This window comes from Lucilia cuprina, chromosome 3, assembly GCF_022045245.1.
Source record: "Lucilia cuprina isolate Lc7/37 chromosome 3, ASM2204524v1, whole genome shotgun sequence".
NCBI classification, from domain to species: Eukaryota; Metazoa; Arthropoda; class Insecta; order Diptera; family Calliphoridae; genus Lucilia; species Lucilia cuprina.
The window spans coordinates 55660963-55688886 of record NC_060951.1 but is presented as its reverse complement, the minus strand read 5'-3'; the positions used below and the strand labels follow the sequence as shown (position 1 = coordinate 55688886).

The 27924-nt window shown below is 28.4% G+C and overlaps 2 protein-coding genes across 5 annotated transcripts in view; one reads left to right on the top strand and one right to left on the bottom strand.

Annotated features, from left to right (window-relative positions):
- LOC111683805 (pickpocket protein 19-like) overlaps nt 1-16702 on the bottom strand; it is a 45248-nt gene extending 28546 nt beyond the window's left edge. The window contains exon 1 of the mRNA XM_046947111.1: nt 16453-16702. The gene's annotated coding sequence lies outside the window, so the exon portion shown is untranslated. The remainder of the gene's footprint in view (nt 1-16452) is intronic.
- LOC111683804 (glutamate receptor-interacting protein 1) overlaps nt 1-27924 on the top strand; it is a 55817-nt gene that overhangs the window by 15171 nt on the left and 12722 nt on the right. The window contains exon 2 of one of the 4 annotated variants that reach the window (XM_046947453.1): nt 12531-12653. The exons of 1 other annotated variant lie outside the window; for it this stretch is intronic. In XM_046947453.1, coding sequence (XP_046803409.1) covers nt 12531-12653 — 123 coding nt within the window. Of the gene's footprint in view, nt 1-12527; nt 12654-26422; nt 26560-27924 lie in introns of those variants that run through there. 2 more of the 4 variants (XM_046947452.1, XM_046947455.1) reach the window with 2 other exon arrangements.

The following is a 27924-nucleotide window of genomic DNA, read 5'->3' as shown; positions in this document are numbered from 1 at the left end:
TTCTAGTTCTGTTCTGTTCTAGTTCTGTTCTAGTTCTGTTCTAGTTCTGTTCTAGTTCTGTTCTAGTTCTGTTCTAGTTCTGTTCTAGTTCTGTTTTAGTTCTGTTCTGGTTTATGTTCTAGTTCTGTTTTAGATCTGTTCTATTTCTGTTCTAGTTCTGTTCTAATTATGTTCTAGTTCTGTTCTAGTTCTAGTTCTGTTCTAGTTTTAGTTCTGTTCTAGTTTTAGTTCAGTTCTAGTTCTGTTCTATTTCTGTTCTATTTCTGTTCTATTTCTGTTCTAGTTCTGTTCTAGTTCTGTTCTAGTTCTGTTCTAGTTCTGTTCTAGTTCTGTTCTAGTTCTGTTCTGATCTAGTTCTGTTCTAATTCTGTTCTAATTCTGTTCTAATTCTGTTCTAATTCTGTTCTAATTCTGTTCTAATTCTGTTCTAATTATGTTCTAATTCTGTTCTAGTTTTGTTCTGATTTATGTTCTAGTTTAGTTCTAGTTCACATGAACTCCTAGAATTTTGTTAAAATCTGATTCAGACAAAATTTCCACAAGTAATAAGTTAGATTTCAAAATAGTGTAAATAATACACAAAAATAGAAACTTACTAAGTGTATAATTAAATTTCTATATAAAAAGCTAAATGACTTTGAAACTAATTTACCCCAATTTATTCTAAAACTAAATAATTCAACTTCGAATTAATTACTTTAAACCCTGACCTAACAAATTCCTTGAGCCTAAACCTAAAATATCCATGTTAATTTGTTGCTTTTTGTTTTAAAGATATGTACATACATAACTTGGTATTTAGTTCTTCTTTTCATTCATTCTCCCCATGAATGGGTGTAGATTCCAGTATACAGAAGTAGTTGAGCTGAACTCCTGCTAGTTGCTGCGGGTGATGACTTTTATCTGATGACATTCTTTTTGTTTTTTGAGGAACTACAGTTGAGTTAATTTAATTGGTTTTTCTTGTCTTGCGTGCGCTAATGTGTTGAATGTGTAAAACAGCAAAAGTTTTTAAAGGAGTTAGTTGGAATATATGTCTGCCTGTCAAATGTTTTTGTGCTAAGTTCACGAATTAATAACGTATAGAGTAAAGTAGTGTTGCAATAAAGGTCCCTTTATGGGATCACTAAACATTTATTGAAATATAAAAATGAGAATAGAACTTTTAAATGTAAAGAATGTTAAAAAGAAACGTCAACAAGTCTTGTTGTAAAGTTCAAAATTTTTGTCATTTTTTCACACTATGCAAAAGGAGACAATGACACACATGGAAATGACAACATTTTAATATTTTAGGTTGAGTTTATGAAAGTTATCTAAGGTAAATTTGTGTGATTTGATTTTAATGAATTATAGCTGAGACTTGTCTAAACTAGAACTGAACTTGAACTGAACTAGAAATGAGAACTAGAACTGAACTCGGACTGAACTAAAACTGAACAAAAAATAAAATCTTAAAAATTTCAAATTTCAGAAATCAATCCCAATTGAACAACAAACTTTCCTAAAAATAAAGGGTTGTTGTTTTTGGAAACTTTACGATTTATACTATAATTGTCTCATTACCTCCAGAGACTACTTTAATCTTTAAATAATACCACGTCTCTTTACAAAATTCAATTGTCTATGTCAAAATGCAAGTTTGTAGTATGTGTAACATACAATTTACCATTTCCGTTTCATTGCATTTTGATTGCAATAGAAGAAATTCATCGTTAATTTATTGTCAACAGTTGCACATCGTCATCATCATCAGCAGCAGCAGCACCGACGGCCTCATCCTTCTAATCTATTCTATAATTTCAAGTTGATTCGCTATTTTTACAAAAAAGTCTTTAACAATTTTTGTTTTAATCTTTTCGAGAACAAAACAAATATAAGTACTTTTTTGTTTTGGTTTTAGACACAATCATCATTTCTAATATTAGAAATATTTTCATATTTACATACATACATTAATACATAATGGGAGTTTCCATTCTTTGTTTTAGGAGTTGTATGATTAAATAGATCACTTAAGCCATTAGCACTTTTAAGGAAAAATAAAACAAAATTAAGCAGACATACGATTAATGTAATAAAATTAGAAATACTTTTGATGTTTTATTTGTTTAATATCTTTATTAATGGATCGTTAAAGAGACAGAATTATTAGAATAACGAATATAATTTATGGCTGAAAGGTAAAGTGTGCGATTGAAGTTTATATGCTTGAAATAAAGTTGTCAAATAAAGAAACATTTTAAAATCAACGTTTTAAGAGTAAAGTTTGACATTTAATTATTGTCACCCTACTAATGCTTTAAATCAGCAATTACAGCTGATATCGGCAAAGAGCTCTTTTTTCAATTCTTTTGCTTTACATGTATGCTTACTTACACATAATTGAAAATATAATTGTCTCTTTCTCTCCCCCCGGGGGCATGTTACCTCCGCCTTGTTATTATTGCAATCCCGGGGTATAAAGAGGTGGCCAATACCTCCAGTCTGGCCGGGACTGAAAAATTGGTGACAGTCTACTGCTTGGCTTAGTCTTTGCATAGATTGCCAGAGGTCAGACTAGAGCACCGCATAATCTGTTACTACGGGTGGCCAGTTTAATTTTCCTTCCTTGTCCAGATATGTTAAGAGTATACTCTGTTCATATCAGAATTACCACAGTGAGTAAGAACAATGCCTTCGGCTTATTGATGGATCCTACTTCGGTCCACCGGTTACGTTTCTAGGTGCTGTTGCCGAATCAAAAGAGGCCATCCAATGGTCAGAGATTAGATAGCTCGAGTACTCCAGCAAAGTATTTGTGCATGGATCGGTCAAAACCAATGTACAAAAATTGCCACCTGAGTTCTTCATTGAAGAACAAAGGGGCAATGGTAGACCGTTCTCAATTCTACCCAATGGATGAAAAAGACCACCGTGAGATAAGGCCGTCAAGGCAAGTGCTCACGTTAAAAATCTAGACAACCATGTCTCTTTCTCTCTTTGTCGAGATCTGCTTTGGGTGAGGGGAACTTTAGCTACAAACTACAAAAGAGCGTCTAAATGAGAACCTAAATTGAGTGAATTTCTTATAAAATTATAAATATTATGATGGATTAGTATAAAATTTCAAACTAGAACATTAACCTAAACAAAAATTTAGTACATTTTATTCAAAATTCAATTAAATAAATAAAAATCTGTTTTGTTTTTTTTAATTTAGACTCCTAAACCTAATAAAATAGCTTTTATTAATTAATAATAAATTAAACCTCCACAACCATCATCATTACCAACTTCATCTTCATACACATCAAATTTTTTGATTATTTATTTGCTGATGTTTCTTGTTTACTTCATCTTTCAACTCATAAATCTATCAAAAAAAAAAAAACTTTAAACTTTTTCGACAGCTACAAATTTGTTGTTCTATTACGACTGCATCAAGAAATTTAAACGACCAATATAAATTGAACTAGTTACAATGAATCGCTTCAAATAAAAGAAAAACCTAATAAACAGACTGACAGTTAGTGGGATAGAGAAACTCGTACGCGTTCTGACATCTAGACTGTAATTAATTTGATTGAATTTATAGGGCATCCGAAATACGTAAATAACATGACAGATAATAATAAATTGTTGTAGAAATGCGAAACGAATTGAAAATGAAAGGAAATTTAGTTTATTATTAATGGAGGAAATTTGTTTAAGGAAAAAATATTTATTATAAGTAACAGGTACTTAGGAAAAGTTGAAGCAGTATATAAAATGGTGATAAATTTTTATGTTTTTGGAAAAAATTTCAAAAAAAAAAAAATATTACAGTTTTTCAAACCAAATGCAAGAGACAATTTAAATTATGAAATATATTTCGCCTCCTAGAGGGAAGGAATATTTTACATAAGAATTCCAATTTCTAATGCACTTCCAAAAGTATAACATTTATCACCACTTCAAAAGTAACATTAAGTGAATTTTTTTACCTTCTGCGGAAGTGATGTTTACTGACTTCCAGAGAAGTGAAAATAAAACTATGTTTTGCAATTTTATTCTTATACTTAAAAAATGTTTTGTTTTTGGCTTTTGTATTAAATTTGTCTATTATATAAAACTGCCAAATAACTTCCAAGAAAAGAACATAATAGTGACATCTTGAGAATGACTTTAGAAGTAGTAAATTTAGAATCAAATTAAAATAACATCCCTTCTACTAAAATCATCACTTCTTCAGGTATTTATCAACACTTCCATGGAGTAAACTCTACTTCTTCTTCGCCTCTTTATAAGTTCGTATTTCGGCTGGGTATGGTTAAAGAAATTCCTGATTAACAAACCAAAAATGGAATTGGTCAAAGTTTATAATGCCCTAAGTAAGGTTTATAGGTTTTGAATACATTTTATTGGTTTTAATCAACTTTTAACTTGATCGATGTAATCATAAGGCGTTTTAACATAACCATGATCCTAAACTAAAGGGGTACACAGAGAGAGAAGCACCAAATTGTCAAAACTAATAGTTTCGTTTCTAAAAAATATAACTACTTAACCCCTTAAGAAGCCTCTACTTATTTAACTCCCTACTTGTAAGCGAACATTTAAAATATCTTACTTTTTTAATGTATGATTTTTTTGAGTTCTCTAAGTTAATGCGGTAGTTCACAACGGGCAGACAGTTAAGCAAAGTCGAAGATACTTCGTTTTATCGGACCACTCCACTCGTCAGATGTAGTAAAGTGTAGTATAAGATCCTGCCTGTAGCCAAGAGAAATGTCATGATATCTCTTAACTCTATCTCCTAACGGCTAGAGCATTGAATTCACAGAAAATATGGAAGACCGTTTTTCCTTTCTCTGCAACAGTGTTCATTAAAGGGGAGCCGACCTGCATATTTGCCTAGCACATCCCGCTTATAAGGTATCTTATACGTTTCGCATTGAAGGAGGACCACAATAACTTGTCACCTTTACATGTGTTTAGATTCGGTAGATGTGTAACATATTGTTAAGAGTTTCTTAAGGGCACAAAGCATGCTGAACTTTGAACTTTGTGTAGCTGATCTACAACAATTTTTTACCTAGTTAAAGTCCGCCATACTAGAGATCCGTATGTAAAAATATACGTTTGTGTAGAGGTACGCTACTTAGAACTTAGTGTCCATTGAAAAGAAAAGGGGACTAAGTTCTTGTTTCATTTTAAACCTCTAACGACAGGTATAGTAGGCGACCGTTGACTCGATTTTGGATGTTGAGTTTGCATTAAAAATTGGTAGTCTAAAATAATACTAGATATATATGCGAAGAAAAAAGATATCTGTGTTTTATTATATGTTATGTATTGTCAGAGAATTAGTTACATTTCTAGGGAATTGTAATCAGCTTAAGATCAATTACTTTAACATAATTTGGGGGCGGTAAGTTGTTATTTTAAGTACTTTATAAACTGTTGAAAAGTACTTTTTTTAAATATTTCTCACAAACAAATACGATTAACAATATTAAGATTTGAAAGCAAAGTCTAAAAACTCTCAATAAGAAAATAACGAAAATTTATATATTAAGCGGATGTTTTAATGAAGCGTAACACCACATATGACTGAACAGAAGAGCATTTATTATGCTGATGATGTTGGAGACTACGACAATGTCTTCTTCATATTTTTTTTCAAACCAAAACATTTTAAAAAATTTTCTTTGGTGGTCGGTAATATGGTCGTTAAGTACTAAGTTTTTTTCTTTTATTATTATGGCTGAATAGCTATTAGTTCGTAATGTATATATTACTGTTTATAGCAGCTTTTCTAACAATTTATGTTTTTTTATTTGAATAAAAAAGCAAAAACTTTTATTACTTTAATTTACATTTACTTGGGCATACAACAGCTTTTTGGTTTAAAGAGTACTTGTGTTAAGTTTTTCATATGGAGTTGGAATATGTTTTCTGTTTAGACAACCTTCGCCCTTATTTTTAATTAAATACAAGAACTTTGGCGAGTAGTTGTTGCTTTGGTTGAATTTTTTCGGGCCTTGATAGAAAACAGCCGTGTGCGATGTTTACACCCAAAAATTTGTTCAGAATAAATACTGAAGAAATTGGATTTTTTTGTTTTATGTTTATTTAAATGTTTGTTTTCATTGTGGTGGAATAGTGTTGCCAAATGTATTGTAAACATAGAAATATTTTTTAACAGAAATGTAAAGGTATGACTTGATCCAAAAATCATGTCTATTTTGAATAATAAACTCCCTGTAGGTTTGTTTCCTCTCCTGTACCTATAGTAGACAAAAAGGGACAGCCAACAAAGAAAAATTTGTTTATAATTGGCTTGATTGGTTGAAATTTTTTTAAAAGTTTGATTAAGTTTTAAAATAGTATTTATTGAAATATTTTGAATATTTTTACTTTTATTAATAGATTATGTTGTAGTCTATTGAATATGAAAAGAAACATAGATCATTATTTTATAAGTATGATTTTAGGGGCTTTCGAAAGTTTTACTACTTTTTATCATTTGTTTAAAATTTGAGGAAACTGGTGCAATTTGTTTGTCTGTTTGAAAGAATAGGTAAATTTTTAAATCTAGAATACAAAACTTAGAAGGTTTCGCTATTGAATCAATTGCTTCTAATAGAAAGGTTTCTAGATCTGTTTATGAAAATTTGTGATAACACTTTAACACGAGTTAAGCTAACAATCGGACCTATTATATGTTATGTGTTCAGAGTAAAATTTCTCTCAAGATTTTATTTTGTTTTTAAAGATTTCTGCTAACACTCACATGACTTACTCAATAGGAGTTCGTTGCTACACGGATGACTTTAAATTTGGGAACAAAGTGGGCCTGGGTTTTTTATTGAATACCTATTCATAACACAAGTTTCTATGCAGAAGACCGAGCAATAACGGAATGAGTAAATTGGATAAGAATAAATAAATGGGCAATATCAGATAATATAATTAAATTTAAGACCTTATAGGATTGTAAAGAGCATATTCTCCAAGAGGTAAGGTTTTCATAATATAGGCACCAGGCCTTACGGGAGCCTGATGCTCGAGGTGATTAAACTGATGACTACAAAACCATTCGACGCAACTATGGGTGAGAGAATCCCATAAGGTCTCTTGGTATAATGAAACGGTGGGCAGAGTGGACACACAGGATTACGAGCACATCTATATAAAATCAGTGCCGCTTTTAGACGATGTAGAGCATGTGAAGAGGAAATTGAAAAAATTGAGCGCACAACCGATGCGATAGTTACATAGTCTGTCGTCAGAGTAAAATTTCTCTCAAGATTTTATTCCTTTTAAAACTGCAAATATTTTTTTTTAATTTTCTTTTGAATTATACACATGTATTTATATATTTTTTTTTGTTTAAGTATAACATAATTATTGAAAAACATGCCACTGCCATTATAAACAAATGTAAATCTGTCTGTCCATTTCACTACAAAATAAATACATGCGTAAATATTTTGTATAATTTTTGTTTTTAAAAATCTAAAGTATTTTGTATTTATGTTGAATTAACAATGATTTTTTTGTTTAATTTTATTTTGTTTTTACGAGTTTTGTGCGTTAAATTTGCACATTTTCCGGAAGAATTTTTACATTTATTGTATTGAATATTTTAATTTTATAGTTTTTTAACTGTAATTTTCATATAATGATAAATTTTGTTATAATTAAAATATTTTGTTATTATAGAAAGAATCTAATTTTGAGTTTCATTTCATTCATTCATTTTTATGAAAATGAAGGGGATTTCTATAAAAAGTATCTTGTGGTTTATTAAATTGAAGGTCATGTGTAATTTGTTTGATATAAAACAGTGTAATTAGATTATAAATCATTTCAAAAGAAAAATATTTTTAATATTTGGTTATTAATTAATAGAAAACATGAAATTTTTATAGAAAAAGTCATTTAAAATATATTTGAAGAGGATTTTTTTAATTAATTAATAAGAAATTGTATTTAGGCGAAACAAAAAAACAAGGATTATTGTAATAAATTATAATGAGAAGTATTTTTGTAGAAATAAATTAATAACATAAAAACTTCTCTATTCATTAAAAACTTAACAACATTGTTATATAGATTATTTTGTAAATAGTCGACTTTTCGACTTTTGACTATTTTCGACCATTTTTAACTTTTTTGGAGTTTTTCCGACTTTTTTCCATTTTTTTTAGAATTTTTGACTATTTTTGACATTTTTCTACTATTTTCGAGTTTTTGACTTTTTTCGACTTTTTCCAACTTTTAGACTTTTTTGACTATTTTTTTTACTTTTTTCGAGTTTTTCCGACTATTTTAGAGTTTTTGATTTTTTTCCACATTTTTAAAATTTTCGACTATTTTTGACTTTTTTCTACTATTTTCGAGTTTTTCCGACTCTTTTAACTTTTTTCGACTATTCGACTTTTTTTTGACTTTTTTCAAAAACCATACTCGAATTATTGACTTTTTTGGAACAAAATAGTCGACTTCGACTTTTTTCGACAAAAAGTCGATTGTTCGGTTATTCGAAAGTCGATTTAAAGAACACTACTTACAGTTTGACAAGTTTAAAAATCATGTTTATTTTGTCAGAAAAATGCTCCTTCATAAGGGAGCTTCGTATACAGCTAACTCAATTGTACCCAACTGTAAAGGTTTCTTAACAGGAATTTGAAATTTGAAACTTGGTTTCATAACTAGTTGTAGAAAGATTATATCCAGTTCCAGTCTTTTTTAGCGTTGAGACCAATGATCTTATTCGAAATAGTATTTTCGTAACTTATTCTTTAGAGGTGTTTTGGATTCAAACCTTGTTTTATGAAACGATTCTGGGAGCAGTTCTTTTTGATCCAATCATTTTTCTTGCAATTTGTGTCTCTTAAAAAAGCTGTAGGGAAACATAAAATGTATACATTATTAAAATTAAATTTATAAATTTCTTGTGAAATACAATGTTCCAAAGAAAAGATAATTGCGACGTTACTAGTTCCAAGTTTGCTGTTAAAGAATCTAAAATGGTTCTCTTCGCACTAATTCGAGAACGAGTTAATTTAGATAAGATTTCATACATGTCCGGATAGATTTAAGTAATTATTTAAATTACTTAAGTAATTATTTAAATTTTAATCAATGTTTTTAGTTCTAATTTAACTTTCTCAAAACTAGTTTTAGGGAAATTCTTTAGAACAATTATGGAACTATATATTAGTAATTTCGAACAGAAAATTGCCGCATTTTTATTGGCTTAAATATAATTAGAAAAAATAATTTTATGTTATTGATTGATTTTAATGCATTGATTTTATTTGTAATGAATTAATAATATTTTTTTTAAATTTTTTTCTAACTTAGTTCTTACGGAACCAGTTCCAAAGAACTAGTTCTTTGCAATCACAACATTGTTGCACAGTAAGGATATCCTAAGTAATAGTGATGTTAGGTACTTATTTCTAGTTTGCTGTTCGGAAACTAATTACATATTATAGGAAAAATTTTTAACTTTTTTTCTAAAATTAATTGAAAACTTTTTCTCTAGCAATAGATTTTAGTTCTATCACTTTGATATGAGGAATAGAATAAGAAGTGCAAACTGGTTCCTTGATTTATAATTATCGGCCTTGAGTTTGTAATTTTAGTAGTTCTATGGAAAATTGAATTTAAAATATCACTTAGCAAATTGCAAAAGATTTTCTGCATCCACCCTGTAGGTGGACACTGGAGTGGCTATTGTTTAATGTTCTTAAAAGAAAACTCTTTTCCTTACATTTTAGTGTTTATTTAAAAAATAATCATTCATTTGAAAGCTTTACATACCTTTCTTTGTAAGGCTTCATTTCAACACCTCTATTCAGACAAAAAAAATCAAAAATTTTTCAGAGTTTTATTTTTTTGCAACCAATTATTGATGGATTTATTTCACTGGAAATGACCGTTGCATAAACAATTTATTAAAGAAGCAGATTATTTTACTTAATAAAATGCTAAAAAGAGTGAAGTTTTTTTTTTTTGTTTTTGGGAATTACAACGTATTAAATGCAGCTGTCATTTGCTACGCAATGGTGTGGTCCACCCGCGGCGAGCGCGTGCTTTAAATGCATGCGCTTTTCGGGGATATTTTTGTTTTGTTGGTATCTTTGAAAGTGATCGTCTTATATGCAAATTTAATTTGAAAAAAATTGGTCATGCATTGTGCTGAATTTACCTACACGCTGTGGTATGCGTTGAAATTAAAAAAAACTAAATAAAATATTAGATTGTTACCGGTTGAGACGAACGATATTAACCCCTTCACTGTAAATTAATTTTATTAGATATGACATCTCGAATGAAATAAAATATGTATTGTGAATAAAAATGACCCCTTCGGTAAATTTATGTTTTTTTAGAGAAGCTTTTTCAGGCCAGGAAGATGCTTTTCCTACAGTTCATAATGAAATTTTGAAACCTATTTAGTAGAAAGTAGACTACTTAAAGGTTATTTAAGAATATATTCACTTTAAAATGATTTATAACCTTTAAATAAAACATTTCAAGTGAAGCTAATATCATTCACCAAGAACCACTTGTGGAACTAGTTCAATTCGCACTAAGAAAAGTATATGAGTTCTCCTAGCGTAGGGTATTGAAAAACACCGCTTTTTTAATGAAAAGTATTATACCGCTTGCAAATTGGTATAATAAGATTAACCGAAAAAAAAATTGTGAAAAAAAACACCACAAAAAATGTGGTGGTATAATTGAGAATATGGTGCATAAAAATGCATTTAACTTTGATGTATATTTTCTTCGCATTTTTTTATTTTTTTTTATAAAACCAGATAAACTGTAGAGGGTGTTGAATAAATTTTAAATTTTTTTAATACAAATAAATTCTTTATTTGCAAAGAATATAAGGCATATTGTATTATGATTTTGAATGGTTGCGGCAAATTAAATTCTTTGATATAGAATTTTTTTTTTTTTTGATTAAATTTAAATTTGCCAACACAAATTTAAAAAAAATTATTAAGATGAAGAAATACAAGAAGATATATTAAAACTAAGGGGTAGAATTATCGATATCTTGAAAATAATAGAACCCACAGAAGGCAAATAACCGCAATGATATGAAACCAGTAACCTGACAATTTATCTTTCTGTAAGACTGAGATGTTCACCGTTCCTGTTTCACGTTTTTTTTAGGAGAATTCTATATATGAAAAAATATGTTCATATATTTGTTTTTACTATAAGGGGATCTCTAATATGCTTCGAGACACTATCTTAAATAACAGTGAAATAACTTGTAATAAACTGGACAGATGTAGACATTGCTAATTAGAACTTATATTAGCGAATGGAAAAATACCATACAGCACTTCTGCATGTAAGAATGATGAGAAACTATAAACGATTGATCATATAATTTCATTATATAACACTGAACTAGAATTGAACTTGAATTGAACTTGAACTGAACTAAAACTGAACTAGAACTGAACTAGAACTGGACTAGAACTGAACTAGGATTGAACTTGAATTGAACTTGAACTGAACTAAAACTGAACTAGAACTGAACTAGAACTGAACTAGAACCGAACTAGAGCTGAACTAGAACTGAACTAGAACTGAACTAGAACTGAACTGAACTAGAACTAAACTAGAACTGAACTAGAACTGAACTAGAACTGAACTTGAACTGAACTAGAACTAAACTAGAACTGAACTAGAACTGAACTAGAACTGAACTAGAACTGAACTAGAACTGAACTAGAACTGAACTAGAACTGAACTAGAACTGAACTAAAACTGAACTAGAACTTAAAAAGAACTGAACTAGAAATTACCGTAAATAAGCTTTTAAACGTAAACTAATTTACGGTTAGCCGGTATAGTTCTACTGCATGTTATACTTTAGTCAATATTTTTTGTAAAAGAGCCCAAACAATATATTTTTTCTCTTTTTTCTGCCTTCTTTTGAAGTGGTTGTCTGCAAAAAATATAATTTTTTTCTTTATCCCTCTGAAACAGAATCATCCTTTTGTTAACACCTCATAAAATGAAGTTTTTTTATAACTATTGGAAAATAAATAAACAACTAGGGATTTAGTAAAATAAACATTTAAGGGCAATAAAAATTTGTAATGGCGTTATTGTAAAAAAAAAAATCTTGAAAAAAATTCTAAACAAATAATAACAAAAAAGTTAATACAGAAAATTTCGCACATTTATTTTAAAAGATATTGAAAGAAAGAATGCTCTCAAGCCATTTACTGGCAGCAGGGGTTTTGAAATTTTTTGAAAACTTTAATAAACTTTAATATTTTATGGGATTGTAATACAAAATACTTATTAAAGACTTGGAAGTGTTTTTAAAATTTTGTATTTTTTATGCATTTTATTATTGTAAATTGTATATCATTATTTGTGTAATTGACCCATTTGTTTAACTTAATTATTGTTTTGAGTTTAATAAAATATATTTTTTTTTTTTTACAATTGAATTTTGTTTCATTTTAATTTTTATGTTTGGTGTTTTTGTTCTTTGTTTTCTCTTTTTTTAGCAGTAGATCGCGCCATGAGTCCAGCACAATCAGAAGATTCTGGTTTAGCACCAGATCGTGGCACAACATATGCAACCATAACATTACCTAGAGATAATAGCACAAATATGGGCATAACATTAGCAGGTGAGTTGAAATTTAAATGGAAATAAAAGTAAATTATTGGAATTTAAAAATTCTAAAGTAATTGAACAAGAACTGAAGTAGGACTAAACTAGAACTGAACTAGAACTGAACTAGAACTGAACTAGAACTGAACTAGAACTGAACTAGAACTGAACTAGAACTGAACTAGAACTGAACTAGAACTGAACTAGAACTGAACTAGAACTGAACTAGAACTGAACTAGAACTGAACTAGAACTGAACTAGAACTGAACTAGAACTGAACTAGAACTGAACTAGAACTGAACTAGAACTGAACTAGAACTGAACTAGAACTGAACTAGAACTGAACTAGAACTGAACTAGAACTGAACAAGAACTGAATTAGAACTGAATGAGAACTAAACTAGAACTGAGCTAGAACTGAACTAGAACTAATATGGAATTTGAAAGCCCAAACTGTAGACTTTAAAGGCTTTACCTTTGTTATATCTTTCGTGTTCTTCGAGATATCTTAACATAAAGCTAGGTTGAAGGAAGGAATCTTATTCTTAGTTTTCTAATTTTCTTAAAAATGAAAAAAACATGTTTTATATTACAATTACTAATTAATAATCCTCTCTCTTAAATTTGAAGGTTTTTAAGAAAGTACATTTGCCTCTTGAGGTTTTTTCTTTTCAAAACACCCCCACTTAAGTAATTTACACTTTAATATAAAAAAAATTCAGGGTCAAATTTAATAGAAAAACCGCAATACATCAAAAGAAATAAACGACTTAATACTTAAACACTTGAAATTTTAATTCCATTTAAACGAAAATTAAACAAAATCCCTCCGAAAACAAATTGAAATTACTTCAACAAGTGTTTACAATTTATTTAAATATTTTCAAATAAAATCAAATGAAAAAACAAAATTTTTCTTAAAATTTTAAAGAAAAAAATTAATACAAAATCTGCTTTTCTTGTTTCAATCAAAAATTGAATTTGGAATCTTTGACAAGTTAAAGAAATTAAAACTGAAATTGTATATTTAAATAAGTAAATACTGTGAGTGATTGCGTCATTAGATCAATAATTAAAAATATAGTTTTCTAAGTTTTCCAATAACATCAATAAACAACAAAATGTATTGGAAAACTTATATTTTTGACATAAAATGTTGACGGAAGTGTCAAATTTGTTTGTAGTTTTGGTAGCAAAGTAGAAAATCTTTTTTTTATTTGCGTAAAAGGGTTGTGTGAACGTACGCACTACTGCGAGGAAAGCAATAAGGGGACCAGTTTGTAAACAAATATGGTTACACGGAGAGAAAAATAGTTTTTTAATAATTAACAGATTTCCAAAGTTTTCAAAATTACTTTTACCTTCAATATAACAAAGGATTAAAAGTAAAGGAGCTTTCGATAGGACTATCAGTTTGTAAATATGGCTACACGGAGAAAAAAATTTTTTTATAATCAACGGATTTCCTAGATTTTCAAAATTTGATTTCCCTTTAATATAAGAAAGGATTAAAAGCAAACAAGCTTTCGGTAGTCTCTTAGTTCGATTTTCACTTGGATTGGATTAGGAGCGCACAATAACTCTACAGGGAGGGATATTCTCCTTAATTTGTTTTTCTATTACGAAAGCTAATATTGTCAAACTCTTAAAATTTGATCTTTGATTTCTTAAACTAAATTTTATTTCAAAACAATATTGTAAATAAATTTCAGTGTATCTCAATTTCCGCAACCATAATTATTGAAAATTAATACCAAATATAAACGAAGGTTAATGAGCAACAGTCCAGAGAATGTTGTAAACAAAAAAATGAAAATGAAAACATTAAAGAGTTTTTCCAAACAAAAAAATTTTTTATATTTATTTTGCCATTTAAAAAGTGATAAACAACATTTGACAGCTGTCATTTCCTTTACTCGGCCCTAAAATACACATGCAAAAGAAATTTCGCCCAAAACAAAGAACTCAATTTTCATTGGAGTTTTCTTTTTCCTTTTTCACAATTTTGTATGTTTATAAAACTAAAGATTTTGTGAGTGAGTGATGGCAGAAAATGTAAACCAAAAATGTCTGGTAGGTAAAGTACTGGTTAAACTAAATGTTTTCTAAATAAATATTTATATTAAATTATGCATTTGTTTATGTATGTTAATTTGTGTAAGCCATATATTTTCACTTTTACTTGTTTTTTATTTAAACAAAAAGAGGTAAAAAATTGCCATAAATTTCTATATGAAACAGTTTCAATTTAATGTTTGTTTTTTGTTTTGCTTGAAAATTTTGTTACAATTTTGTTTAATGAGGCATTAAAAAATCATGTGAATATTGATGATTTAATGTTCAGTTTCTTTTTTTGTTGGCAAATTTTGGGCAAGGAAATACACTTTAATTGGGAAATAAATTAATAAATGTAGAACATACATTTTTGCTTAATTGTATCTACTGGATAATTAAAGTAAAAACATCGGAAAATGTTTGTAGATATTTCAGTATACATACATAGGTACTTATCTTAAATTATGAAAATTCCAATTTCCTCAGATGTACATACCTGAAAGAAGAAAAAAATTAACATATTAAAGTAATGTCTTTCTTTTTCCAAAAGGATTTCATTCAATTTTCTTAATATAGAAACTTAAATGATTTATCAATAATAATCTAATTTTTTAAAGATGTATATATAAGTAACAAGGAGTCAGTGATTGACCAATAGAGTGATTAAGATTCACATAAAAACTTAAAATTTTGTGTTACAAAAGCTTAGTTAAATAATACACTCTACACTACGTTCTTGCAAAGAGATCTTCGTGCCTTGTTTGTTTTTTAGGTTTGCTTAGCTACTATCACAATGGGTTCAAAATACTGGACCCAAGTGTGTCCCCAGTGATGACATCGCGAGGACGACCTGCCTACCTAGCTACTCCTGTAGCTAGGACTTAACTTGGCCGAATCGATGATTTACAACGCCAACTCTAATTTTTCCAGTACGACTGGCCAGAATATAAATTTCAGTTTTTTTGATTCTCCACCATAATCAAAATTAAAAACTTAGGTTAAGTTAACACGACTGCATATGGTTAACATGCATCTCAAAAAAAAGACGTCCTGATTACCCTTAAGCTACAATGCCAACGACGCACGACGGTCTTCCTCCACCCTGAGCTGAATTACGAATGTCGTACTTTACTTAGTGGTTCATAGATTTGTCAATCAATAGACTAATCTGAAGATTACAAGGTAAACTAGTCGATAGAACTGTAAGCGATCAGGTAGTATATTTACTAGTCTATAGCTAAACCTATGATCAAGTCTATTAGTCAGTTTTAGAACTGTATAATATACAGTACAATATAGTGTCAAGTATATTAACTAGTTTGTTAATCATTTCAGGAACTAGGATTACCCCTAGCTAGTGACTTTTCAGATGACTAGCTATTTTAACATGTGCTTGTCTTATGAGGAAGTCAATCATCACTCCTCACATTACGACGAAACAACAAAAAGCGAATGTTTGTTTTTCAAAGTGACTACTAAAATGAATATTCACTTTGTTCACCAAGAGCCAACCAGGTGTATTTCATCTTTTTCTGATAATTTGACTCTTTGTTGAACTCTGTTTCAAAAAAACACACACACAAACAAAAATAACAAACAACAAAAGTTTACAAATTTTGGCCAAGGGTGTCTCAATCAAGATTCTTCAAAAATCAAATAAAAATCTTCGCCATGTTAAATATTTTTTAATAAAATTAAACTATTATAACTAAAACATAGATTTATTGCAAAAAATTATAATTTTTAATTATAAAAGTACCTTTTTAAAAAATTTAATCACACCAATTAGACAAGTGGTGACCGCCAAATTTCACAATTTTTTTTTTATATGCACAAACACAGAAACTTGTTATATTTTCTATTTATTCGCTTATTTACTTGCATTTGAATAATTTTTCACAAAAATAATACAAATTTTAAAGTTTTTTCTAACTTTTAACAAATTTTATTAAAAAACACACTTTTCTTGTTGCAAAATTCTAATAAGGATCACTTTGTTTACTTTTTTATGATATTGCCAGATGTTAATGTTAAGCTATTGAGTGTGGGTGGCATTGCCAAACAGAATTTTAATAGAAGCTGGTAGAGTAATTAAATAAAATATTTAAATTGAACGATGATACTTAATAATATATAACTATTTTTAAAATATTGTGTTACTGACAGAAAACCTTAAAAAATGAAATTTTGACAGTAGATGTCTTTTAGCTTGTTGATATTTAGGATCGTCTGAAACTGATTGTAACCTACAGACAGACATGGCTATAGCATGGACTATGGAAATCAAATATGGAAAATTGAGACAAATATTACTTTATAAAGTTTATAAAGACTATAGACTAGACTAGAGATTGGACTATAGACTAGACTATAGACTACAAGAGAGAAATATTACTGTATAAAGTTTATAAAGACTATAGACTAGACTATAAACTATAGAATAGACTATAGACTAGACTACAGACTATACTATAGACTATACTATAGACTATACTATAGACTATACTATAGACTATACTATAGACTAGACTATAGACTAAACTATAGAATGGACTATAGACTATGCTATAGACTAGACTATAGACTACACCATTTTTAAGTGAAATTGGGAACATTACCCATTAAATTGAAAAATTCCAAATGAAATTGTGATTTTCAATATGAAATTGAGAAAATTCCGAATAAAATTGAGAATTTCAATTTCAAATTGGGAAAAATCCAAATGAAATTGAGAATTTCAAATTAATATTGAGAAAATTCCAAATGAAATTAAGAATTTCCATTTCATATTGAGAATGTTCTAAATGAAATTGGGATTTTCAAGTACAAATTGAGAAAATTCCAAATAAAATTGAGAATTTTCATTTGATATTTAGAAAATTCAAATTGATTTTGAGAATTTCCAATTCATATTAAGGAAATTGCAATTGATTTTGAGAATTTTAATTTCATATTGAGAAAATTCCAAATGAAATTGAGAATTTCTAATTAAAATAGAGAAAATTCCAATTCAAATTGGGAAATACAATTTGAAATTGGGAAAATTCCAAATGAAATTGAGAAAAATTCAATTGAAATTTAGAAATTTTCAAATGAAAATGAGAAAATTTCAAATAAAATTAAAAAATTAAAAAAGTAGAAAAATATGAATGCAGATGTATGTATGTAAAAAAAAACAAATTTTATTGTACTCTATGTAAGGAAATAACAATGAAACATAAATATAAAAATTGAATAAAACAAAACTGGCATATCTCGCAACTCGAGAGCTGTTTGGTAAAACGTTTTTGTGCGCTGTATAGCTCTACTACATTCTCCTGGAGTTATAGACGATTTCGATGCATTTATAACTTCTTCAAGGTACACCAGCCTTTGCTCTCCGACATTTGGGGCATTGACATCAGGTACATTCATCCTGGACTTAACGCAGCTTTTGATTTTAGACCAAATTATTTCAGTTGGATTCAACATGTTGCTGCAGAATTTTGGAATAGTTGCTCTAACCGGCTATGGCAAGGGGCATTGTCGCACACCAGAACCAGTTCGGATAGCTCATTACCTAGTTCCTCTTATCTATCCAGAATACCTCTTACCCAATTTTTTGCACTTTCGGCATTGAAGGATCCCCTATGAGTATCCATTTGTAGGATACCCCCGGTATCAATTGCACCTATTAAATGTATGTTAGGACCTCGTGAAGTGGGCATTGAAACTACGGATCGGGCACCAACCTGACATGAAGTTAAAAGCCTTCTTGACCAAAAAAAAATAATCCAACATACTTGGATTTAAATTTTTTTATATACATAGTTAAAGTAATGTAACATAAAAGGTTCTCATTTTCATTTGAAAATTTCAAAATTTCAATTGAATTTTTCTCAATTTCATTTGGAATTTTCCCAATTTCAAATTGTTTTTCCCAATTTGAATTGGAATTTTTTTCTATTTTAATTAGAAATTCTCAATTTCATTTGGAATTTTCTCAATTTGAAATTAAAATTCTCAAAATCAATTGCAATTTTCTTAATATGAATTGGAAATTCTCAAAATCAATTTGAATTTTCTAAATATCAAATGAAAATTCTCAATTTTATTTGGAATTTTCTCAATTTGTACTTGAAAATCCCAATTTCATTTAGAACATTCTCAATATGATATGGAAATTCTTAATTTCATTTGGAATTTTCTCAATATTAATTTGAAATTCTCAATTTCATTTGGATTTTTCCCAATTTGAAATTAAAATTCTCAATTTTATTCGGAATTTTCTCAATTTCATATTGAAAATCACAATTTCATTTGGAATTTTCTCATTATTAAATGGAAATTCTCAATTTCATGTGGAATATTCCCAATTTCAGTTAAAAATGGTGTAGTTCCTCCCATCTATCCAGAATACCTCTTACCCAATTTTTTGCACTTTCTAGTATCCATTTGCAGGATACCCCCGGTACCAATTGCACCTATTAAATGTATGTAAGGACCACGTGAAGTGGGCATTGAAACTACGGATCGGGCACCAACATGACATGAAGTTAAAAGCCTTCTTGACCAAAAAAAAAAAAAAAATAATCCAACATACTTGGATTTAAATTTTTTTATATTCATAGTTAAAGTAATGTAACATAAAAGGCTCTCATTTTCATTTGAAAATTTCTAAATTTCAATTGAATTTTTTTCAATTTCATTTGGAATTTTCCCAATTTCAAATTGTATTTCCCAATTTGAATTGGAATTTTCTCTATTTTAATTAGAAATTCTCAATTTCATTTGGACTTTTCTCAATTTGAAATTAAAATTCTCAAAATCAATTGGAATTTTCTTAATATGAATTGGAAGTTCTCAAAATCAATTTGAATTTTCTAAATATCAAATGAAAATTCTCAATTTTATTTGGAATTTTCTCAATTTGTACTTGAAAATCCCAATTTCATTTAGAACTTTCTCAATATGAAATGGAAAATTCTTAATTTCATTTGGAATTTTCCCAATATTAATTTGAAATTCTCAATTTCATTTGGATTTTTCCCAATTTGAAATTAAAATTCTCAATTTTATTCGGAATTTTCTCAATTTCATATTGAAAATCACAATTTCATTTGGAATTTTCTCATTATTAAATGGAAATTCTCAATTTCATGTGGAATATTCCCAATTTCAGTTAAAAATGGTGTAGACTGTAGACTAGACTATAGACTAGACTATAGACTAGACTATAGACTAGACTATAGACTAGACTATAGACTACACCATTTTCAACAGTAATTCAGAAAAGATCAATTGTAAATGAGATTTTTTATTTGAAATTTAGAAAATTCCAATTGAAAATGAGATTTTTCATTTGAAATTCAGAAAATTCCAATTGAAAATGAGATTTTTCATTTGAAATTCGGAAAAATCCAATTGAAAATTAGATTTTCCATTTGAAATTCAGAAAATTCCAATTGAAAATGAGATTTTTCATTTTAAATTCAGAAAATTCCAATTGAAAATGAGATTTTTCATTTTAAATTCAGAAAATTCCAATTGAAAATGAGATTTTTCATTTGAAATTCAGAAAATTCCAATTGAAAATGAGATTTTTCATTTTAAATTCAGAAAATTCTAATTGAAAATGAGATTTTTCATTTGAAATTCAGAAAATTCCAATTGAAAATAAGATTTTTCATTTGAAATTCAGAAAAATTCATTTGAAAATGAGAAATTTTACTTGAAATTCTGAAAAGCACAAAAGAAAATTGAAATTCAGATTTTTTTATTCGGATTGTTGCAAAAAGATGTACAATTTAAATTAAAAATAAAAAAATTAATAATAATAATAATAATAATAATAATAATAATAATAATAAACAATTAATGGCCAACGGGCATATTTTGCATATCTGCTGCTGCTTGATGAAATGTGGTGGAATGCTGTATAGCTCTACTGCAGTCCCCAACTGTAATTTGAGTGATGCCTTCATCTATTAGACTTTCTAGGTAAATGAGTCTTTGTTCCCCTACGTTGGGTGGTGCAGTGTTGGGTATAGTAATTTTTGACTTCACATGTGCTTTAATTTTCCCCCATATTGTCTCAATGGGATTGAGCATTGGGGAGTACGGACTCAATCTTAGTAACGTTGCTTCAGAATTTTCAAATAATCGTTCCAGCTTGCTGTGACATGGAGCATTGTCGCATACAACTACCAGTTCGGAAAGGTTGTTGCCCAAATCCTCCCATTTTCTAAAAACATCCTCTACATAGCCATTAGCAGCATTAGCGTTAAATGAACCTCTTTTCAGACACATTTTTATTACGCCTGATGTACCTATGGTCCCAATTAGGTGAATGTTAGGTCCTCTCGACGTAGGAACTGTCTGTACTGCACGTGTACCACATCTCGACCAGCCACGTTTCCGCCTACAAAACAAATTGAAATTTGTTTCATCAAGCCATACCACTTGCTTTCCATCTCTAACAAATTCGTTCAGTAATTGAACATATTCTCGTCTTTTCGTCTTATTGAGTTCATTATTCATAGAACTGGGTTCACTGTGTACTCCTTTTACTGTATACATTCTACCATGTAACGTATTGCTTATTGTTGATAAAAGCAACTCTTTTTTCAGATTGCGCATATATTTTATTTGAAATTTCTTTTAGGGTTATATCGGATTTCTCCTCAACCCAGCTTAGTATATCATTAATTTCATTCTCTGTAAGTATCTTGGGCTTATTTCCTCCTCTTTTTAAGCGCACATTCCTTGTAATTAACCACCCAGTTGTGAGCTGTTTTGTAACATATACCTAATGACGCAGCTAGCTCAGACCAATCATTACCACGATTTGCGGCTTCCAAAATACGACTACGGTCTTGGTCACTATATTTTTTATATTTTTTTCTTTCCACAATTTCACCATCTATTAAAATATTTTAAAATTATAAGTGAACATAAAAAATTTATTATTACTTACCGCTAATTGATATCCTGCATAATGGGCATCTCAGACTTGCTGACGAATAACATTTGTCATGGTAAATATGGCCACACGGGATAAGTTTTCGGACTTTTCCCCTAGACATATTGCACAAGCAAATAGCACACAAGTCCTTGAATTCCATAACTTTTTAAAAATTCTTTTAATTCAACTACGTATTAACACCACAATGCAAATGGAAATTATGTGTTTTATGACAGATATGTATGCATGGATTTCATAGCCATGAATTTATATTATATATATTGTTATATTATAAATTTATTTTTTTTTCTCACTTTCAATTGCATTATTCTGAATTTCAAATGAAAAATCTCATTTTCAAATGGAATTTTCTGAATTTCAAATGAAAAATCTCATTTTCTATTGGAATATTCTGAATTTCAAATGAAAAATCTCATTTTCAACTGGAATTTTCTAAATTTCAAATAAAAAATCTCATTTTCAATTGGAATTTTCTGAATTTCAAAAGAAAAATCTCATTTTCAATTGTTCTTTTCCGAATTTTAGCTGAAAAATCTTATTTTCAATTGAAATTTTCCAAATTTCAAATGAAAATTCCCATTTTCAACTGTTCTTTTCTGAATATCAAATGGAAAATCTTAATTTCAATTGATATTTTCTCAATTTAAAATGAAAATTCTCATTTTCAATTGGAATTTTCTGAATATCAAATGGAAAATCTCAATTTCAATTGATATTTTCTGAATTGAAATGAAAAGTTCTCATTTACAATTGAAAAAGGTGTAGACTATAGACTAGACTATAGACTAGACTATAGACTACACCATTTTTAACTGAAATTGGGAATATTCCACATGAAATTGAGAATTTCCATTTAATAATGAGAAAATTCCAAATGAAATTGTGATTTTCAATATGAAATTGAGAAAATTCCGAATAAAATTGAGAATTTTAATTTCAAATTGGGAAAAATCCAAATGAAATTGAGAATTTCAAATTAATATTGGGAAAATTCCAAAGGAAATTAAGAATTTCCATTTCATATTGAGAAAGTTCTAAATTAAATTGGGATTTTCAAGTACAAATTGAGAAAATTCCAAATAAAATTGAGAATTTTCATTTGATATTCAGAAAATTCAAATTGATTTTGAGAACTTCCAATTCATATTAAGAAAATTCCAATTGATTTTGAGAATTTTAATTTCAAATTGAGAAAAGTCCAAATGAAATTGAGAATTTCTAATTAAAATAGAGAAAATTCCAATTCAAATTGGGAAATACAATTTGAAATTGGGAAAATTCCAAATGAAATTGAGAAAAATTCAATTGAAATTTAGAAATTTTCAAATGAAAATGAGAACCTTTTATGTTACATTACTTTAACTATGAATATAAAAAAAATTTAAATCCAAGTATGTTGGATTATTTTTTTTTTGGTCAAGAAGGCTTTTAACTTCATGTCATGTTGGTGCCCGATCCGTAGTTTCAATGCCCACTTTACGTGGTCCTTACATACATTTAATAGGTGCAATTGGTACCGGGGGTATCCTACAAATGGATACTCATAGGGGATCCTTCAATGCCGAAAGTGCAAAAAATTGGGTAAGAGGTATTCTGGATAGATGGAAGGAACTAGGTAATGAGCTATCCGAACTGGTTCTGGTGTGCGACAATGCCACTTGCCATAGCCGGTTATTGCGTATGAGTCCATATTCGCTGATGTTGAATCCAATTGAAATAATTTCGTCTAAAATCAAAAGCTGCGTTAAGTCCAGGATGAATGTACCTGATGTCAATGCCCCAAATGTCGGAGAGCAAAGGCTGGTGTACCTTGAAGAAGTTATAAATGCATCGAAATCGTCTACATATAACTCCAGGAGATTGTAGTAGAGCTATACAGCGCACAAAAACGTTTTACCAAACTGCTCTCGAGTTGCGAGATATGCCAGTTGGACAGTAGTCTATTTGTTTTGTTTTGTTTAATTTTTATATTTATGTTTCATTGTTATTTCCTTACATAGAGTACAATAAAATTTTTTTTTTTTTACATACATACATCTGCATTCATATTTTTCTACTTTTTTAAATTTTTCTTAATTTTATTTGAAATTTTCTCATTTTCATTTGAAAATTTCTAAATTTCAATTGAATTTTTCTCAATTTCATTTGGAATTTTCCCAATTTCAAATTGTATTTCCCAATTTGAATTGGAATTTTCTCTATTTTAATTAGAAATTCTCAATTTCATTTGGACTTTTCTCAATTTGAAATTAAAATTCTCAAAATCAATTGGAATTTTCTTAATATGAATTGGAAGTTCTCAAAATCAATTTGAATTTTCTGAATATCAAATGAAAATTCTCAATTTTATTTGGAATTTTCTCAATTTGTACTTGAAAATCCCAATTTCATTTAGAACTTTCTCAATATGAAATGGAAATTCTTAATTTCATTTGGAATTTTCTCAATATTAATTTGAAATTCTCAATTTCATTTGGATTTTTCCCAATATGAAATTAAAATTCTCAATTTTATTCGGAATTTTCTCAATTTCATATTGAAAATCACTATTTCATTTGGAATTTTCTCAATTTAATGGGTAATGTTCCCAATTTCAATTAAAAATGGTGTAGACAATAGACTCGACTATAGACTAGACTATAGACTCGACTATAGACTCGACTATAGACTCGACTATAGACTCGACTATAGACTCGACTATAGACTCGACTATAGACTCGACTATAGACTCGACTATAGACTCGACTATAGACTAGACTATAGACTAGATTATAGACTCGACTATAGACTAAAATATGGACAGGTCTATTGACTACTATATGCACTACTTTTCAAAAGAGTATAAGTTAGCAAAAATGTTGTGAGAATAATGAGGTATTTTTTTCGATATCTAAAATGAATACAACGTTGAATAATATAAAAAACATTAAATTTTGAAATTGATTCGTCACACTTTTAATAGTTCCCAAAGAAAATATTTGTCATATTTGTTTGATTTATTTTGAGGTTTTGAATTTTATGACCATTATAACCTAAACAAATTTTCATCATCTTTTTAAATTTTCAAAACAGCCCACTTGTAGTTAGTGTTTTTTCTGTAGTTAATTAAAAATTAAATATGTTCAAATTTTAATTAAAAAATATAAATCAATATTTTTTTTACTTATAAAGAGATTTAAAATTTATATTTTTTTTATAAAACATAATTTATGTCTTCATTTGTATTAATATACCCCAGAGTGAGTGATAATTTTTTTTATTACTTGTCATTTTTTTTAAGAGCTACTGTTTTTTATACAAAAAAAATATATATATATTAAAAAATTTTAATGTTTTTAATTTATTAATGTTTATTTTTATGATATACATATTTCGTGTTGTTTTTTTGTTGTTGTTGTTGTTGGTGGTTTTTAATTCTTTTTGTTTACGTGTTTTATTAATGCTTGAGGCGAAGAAGGAGTGGGTGTTTTATTATCAAGACAAGTACTTGTAACTCATAAATATGGAATTGGATTAAAAACTAAGAAGAAAGATGTTATAGTTACAACAAGACAAATATATGTAGACAAGTGTTTGTATGTAAATTCTGAAATGTTTAAAACTTTTTGCACAAAAATTAGCTTTTTCTTTATTCAAACTTAAAAAAGTTTTTAATATAAATTTTTATAAAAATATATTCAATATCCATGTCCCCTGTACTTTACCACGTCTTTGTCTTTGAAAACATTTTTTTTCAGGCTCCATTATGTTTACAGAAAAAGAAAACTAGAAATATGTATACGCAACTTGTTTTTTGTTGCTGAAATCCCTGTCGCTATAAATCATTGCAGATAATCAGACTATAAAGAGCTTTATTGTTGTCTATAAAGACTCTTTTACGTCGCTTGCCACACTATTTTCTAATCTTTTTTTATTTTCACTGGGACGTTACTAAATATTAAAAACAACAAACTTCACACAAAAAACAAGTAGTAACGTATAGTCGGGCATGGCCGACCATATAATAACCTACTTTTTATAAAGAAACTTTTATGTTGAATATTATTCCAAAATATTTAAGCAATTTATTAAAAAAAACTAAAATTTCTAAATGAGTATTTATATAGGTCAAATATGGGCCGATCCTCGGGAAATTTGGGAAAAGGATATATTTTTAAATAACAGTTAGTTTTGTTGAGTTTCATTGCGATACAAATGGTTACAAGTTAATTTTAGACGTTTAAGACATTTTTTGAAGGTAGGTTTGTATGGGGGCTAGGGTCAAATAAGGGCCGATCCTTACGAAAAACTGCAGTGTCATTTATATTTATGTAAAACTTATTTGTGCCAATTTTTAGAGAGATAATAGAATATTTGAGTCATTATGGCATAAAAAGTTCAAATCGGGAGGTACGGTTGTATGGGGGCTATGCGAAATAATGGACCGATTTCAACCATCGTCCCTGTGTCAAAAAACATGCTTGGTCCAAATTTCATCAAATTATCTTGAAAATTGCGGCCTGTACCTTGCGCACAAGGTTTACATGGACAGCCAGCCAGCCGGACAGACGAACGGACGGACGGACATGTCTTAATCGACTCAAAAAATGATTCTAAATCGATCGGTATACTTTAAGGTGGGTATTGGACTAATATTTTTGTATGTTACAAACATCAGCACAAACGTATAATACCCTTCCCACTATAGTGCTGTAGGGTATAATAAACCAATAATAAATCTAAAATTCATTGAATATAAGCGATAATGATTTAGTATTATTTTAAACCTAAAACATTAAGGATGAAGTAAAAATCTTGAAAAAATCTGAAACAAAAATATATTTTAAAAAACTTAATATCATAATCAAAGTATTTAAATAATAAATATGAATTAATTGTCATAACTGTCATGTTTGCTTAAAGGTATAATTATTTCTCAGAAACAAAAAAAATACTAACTAAAATATTTTCATTTATGACAAAATTTCTTTAAGGCATATAAAAACATATTAAAATTGATAAATTTGATGAAAAACATTTATGAAAAAAAGAACAATAAAATAATGTTAATTTAAAAAATTATGAAAATATTAAATAATACTGACCAAAATGTCTAGACATTTGCTACAACAAAATAAATAAAAATAAACATTTGTATTTCAAATGCTAGATATATTTTTTGAACAAAAACAAAAAAAGGCAAAATATGTTTTTGACGACATATTATCCATGCGTAACTATATTCTCGTTTCAGCATTATATCTGAAGACAAAAATGAAAATTTTTAAAAGCAAAAAAAAAAAAAAAAAATTGGCACATGTTTTGAAATGTATACACACTAAATAAAAACACTTTTTAATACAAGAAAACCCCATTCAACGATAGCCAAAAAAAAAAAAAATATATAATATAAGGAAAACTGAAAGAAAGACAAATTATTAAAAAGACAAAATCTTTTCAAAATACCGGCAAATATAGTGGAAATGTCAACACTTGTCATTAAGAGAATTTAAACTGAGCTACTAACTTAGAATAAAGTCAGATTTATAAAAACTACCCAGCTAAAATTTAATGGATGACTTTCAATTATAACCACTTACCTAATAACATACTTTTTCCATTACTATTACATATTTTCCTGTAAACTTTGTAATTCTTTACGACATTTTCTTTTTTCATACTTTTTTTATTGATAGTAAGTGATTGTGATAAGTACTTGCTTCCAAACACATCACCCTGTTAACCCTTTGAGACTAACGTGGTAGTTTGATAAATAACAAAAATTCGGAAAACTACATACAGAAATACATATGTTCAATTTACAATCGGTGTTGTACGGTTGTATCATAGTACGTTGTAATTTTTATATCCTACACCACCACCACATCAGTATGAAGTCTACTTGTGATAATCACTAAATAAATAAATAAGTCCTTAATAAGTTATATTGGTGTAAAGTTATATCCGCATGTGGTTTGTCGGCACCCATATTAAGCCCACACCTAAAAATCCGTAGATACTTCATTACTAAGTAATGATCTGGATCGGCCTATTGTTGGTCATAGCTTCAATATAAAGTCCTCGAAAATCACCTTATCTTAAAAATCTGTATAATATTATACTTCTATATGCTTTGTAAGTAATTCGTTGAATTTTTCTTCGATTAGGTCCATATTAAGTCCTATTCTGAAAATTAAATAACTCTTTATACTTATTAAAATTGTCGGGCATAGCCGATATATGGAATTTTTTCACATTAAAGTTATTTATGCAAAATTTCAACGGGTT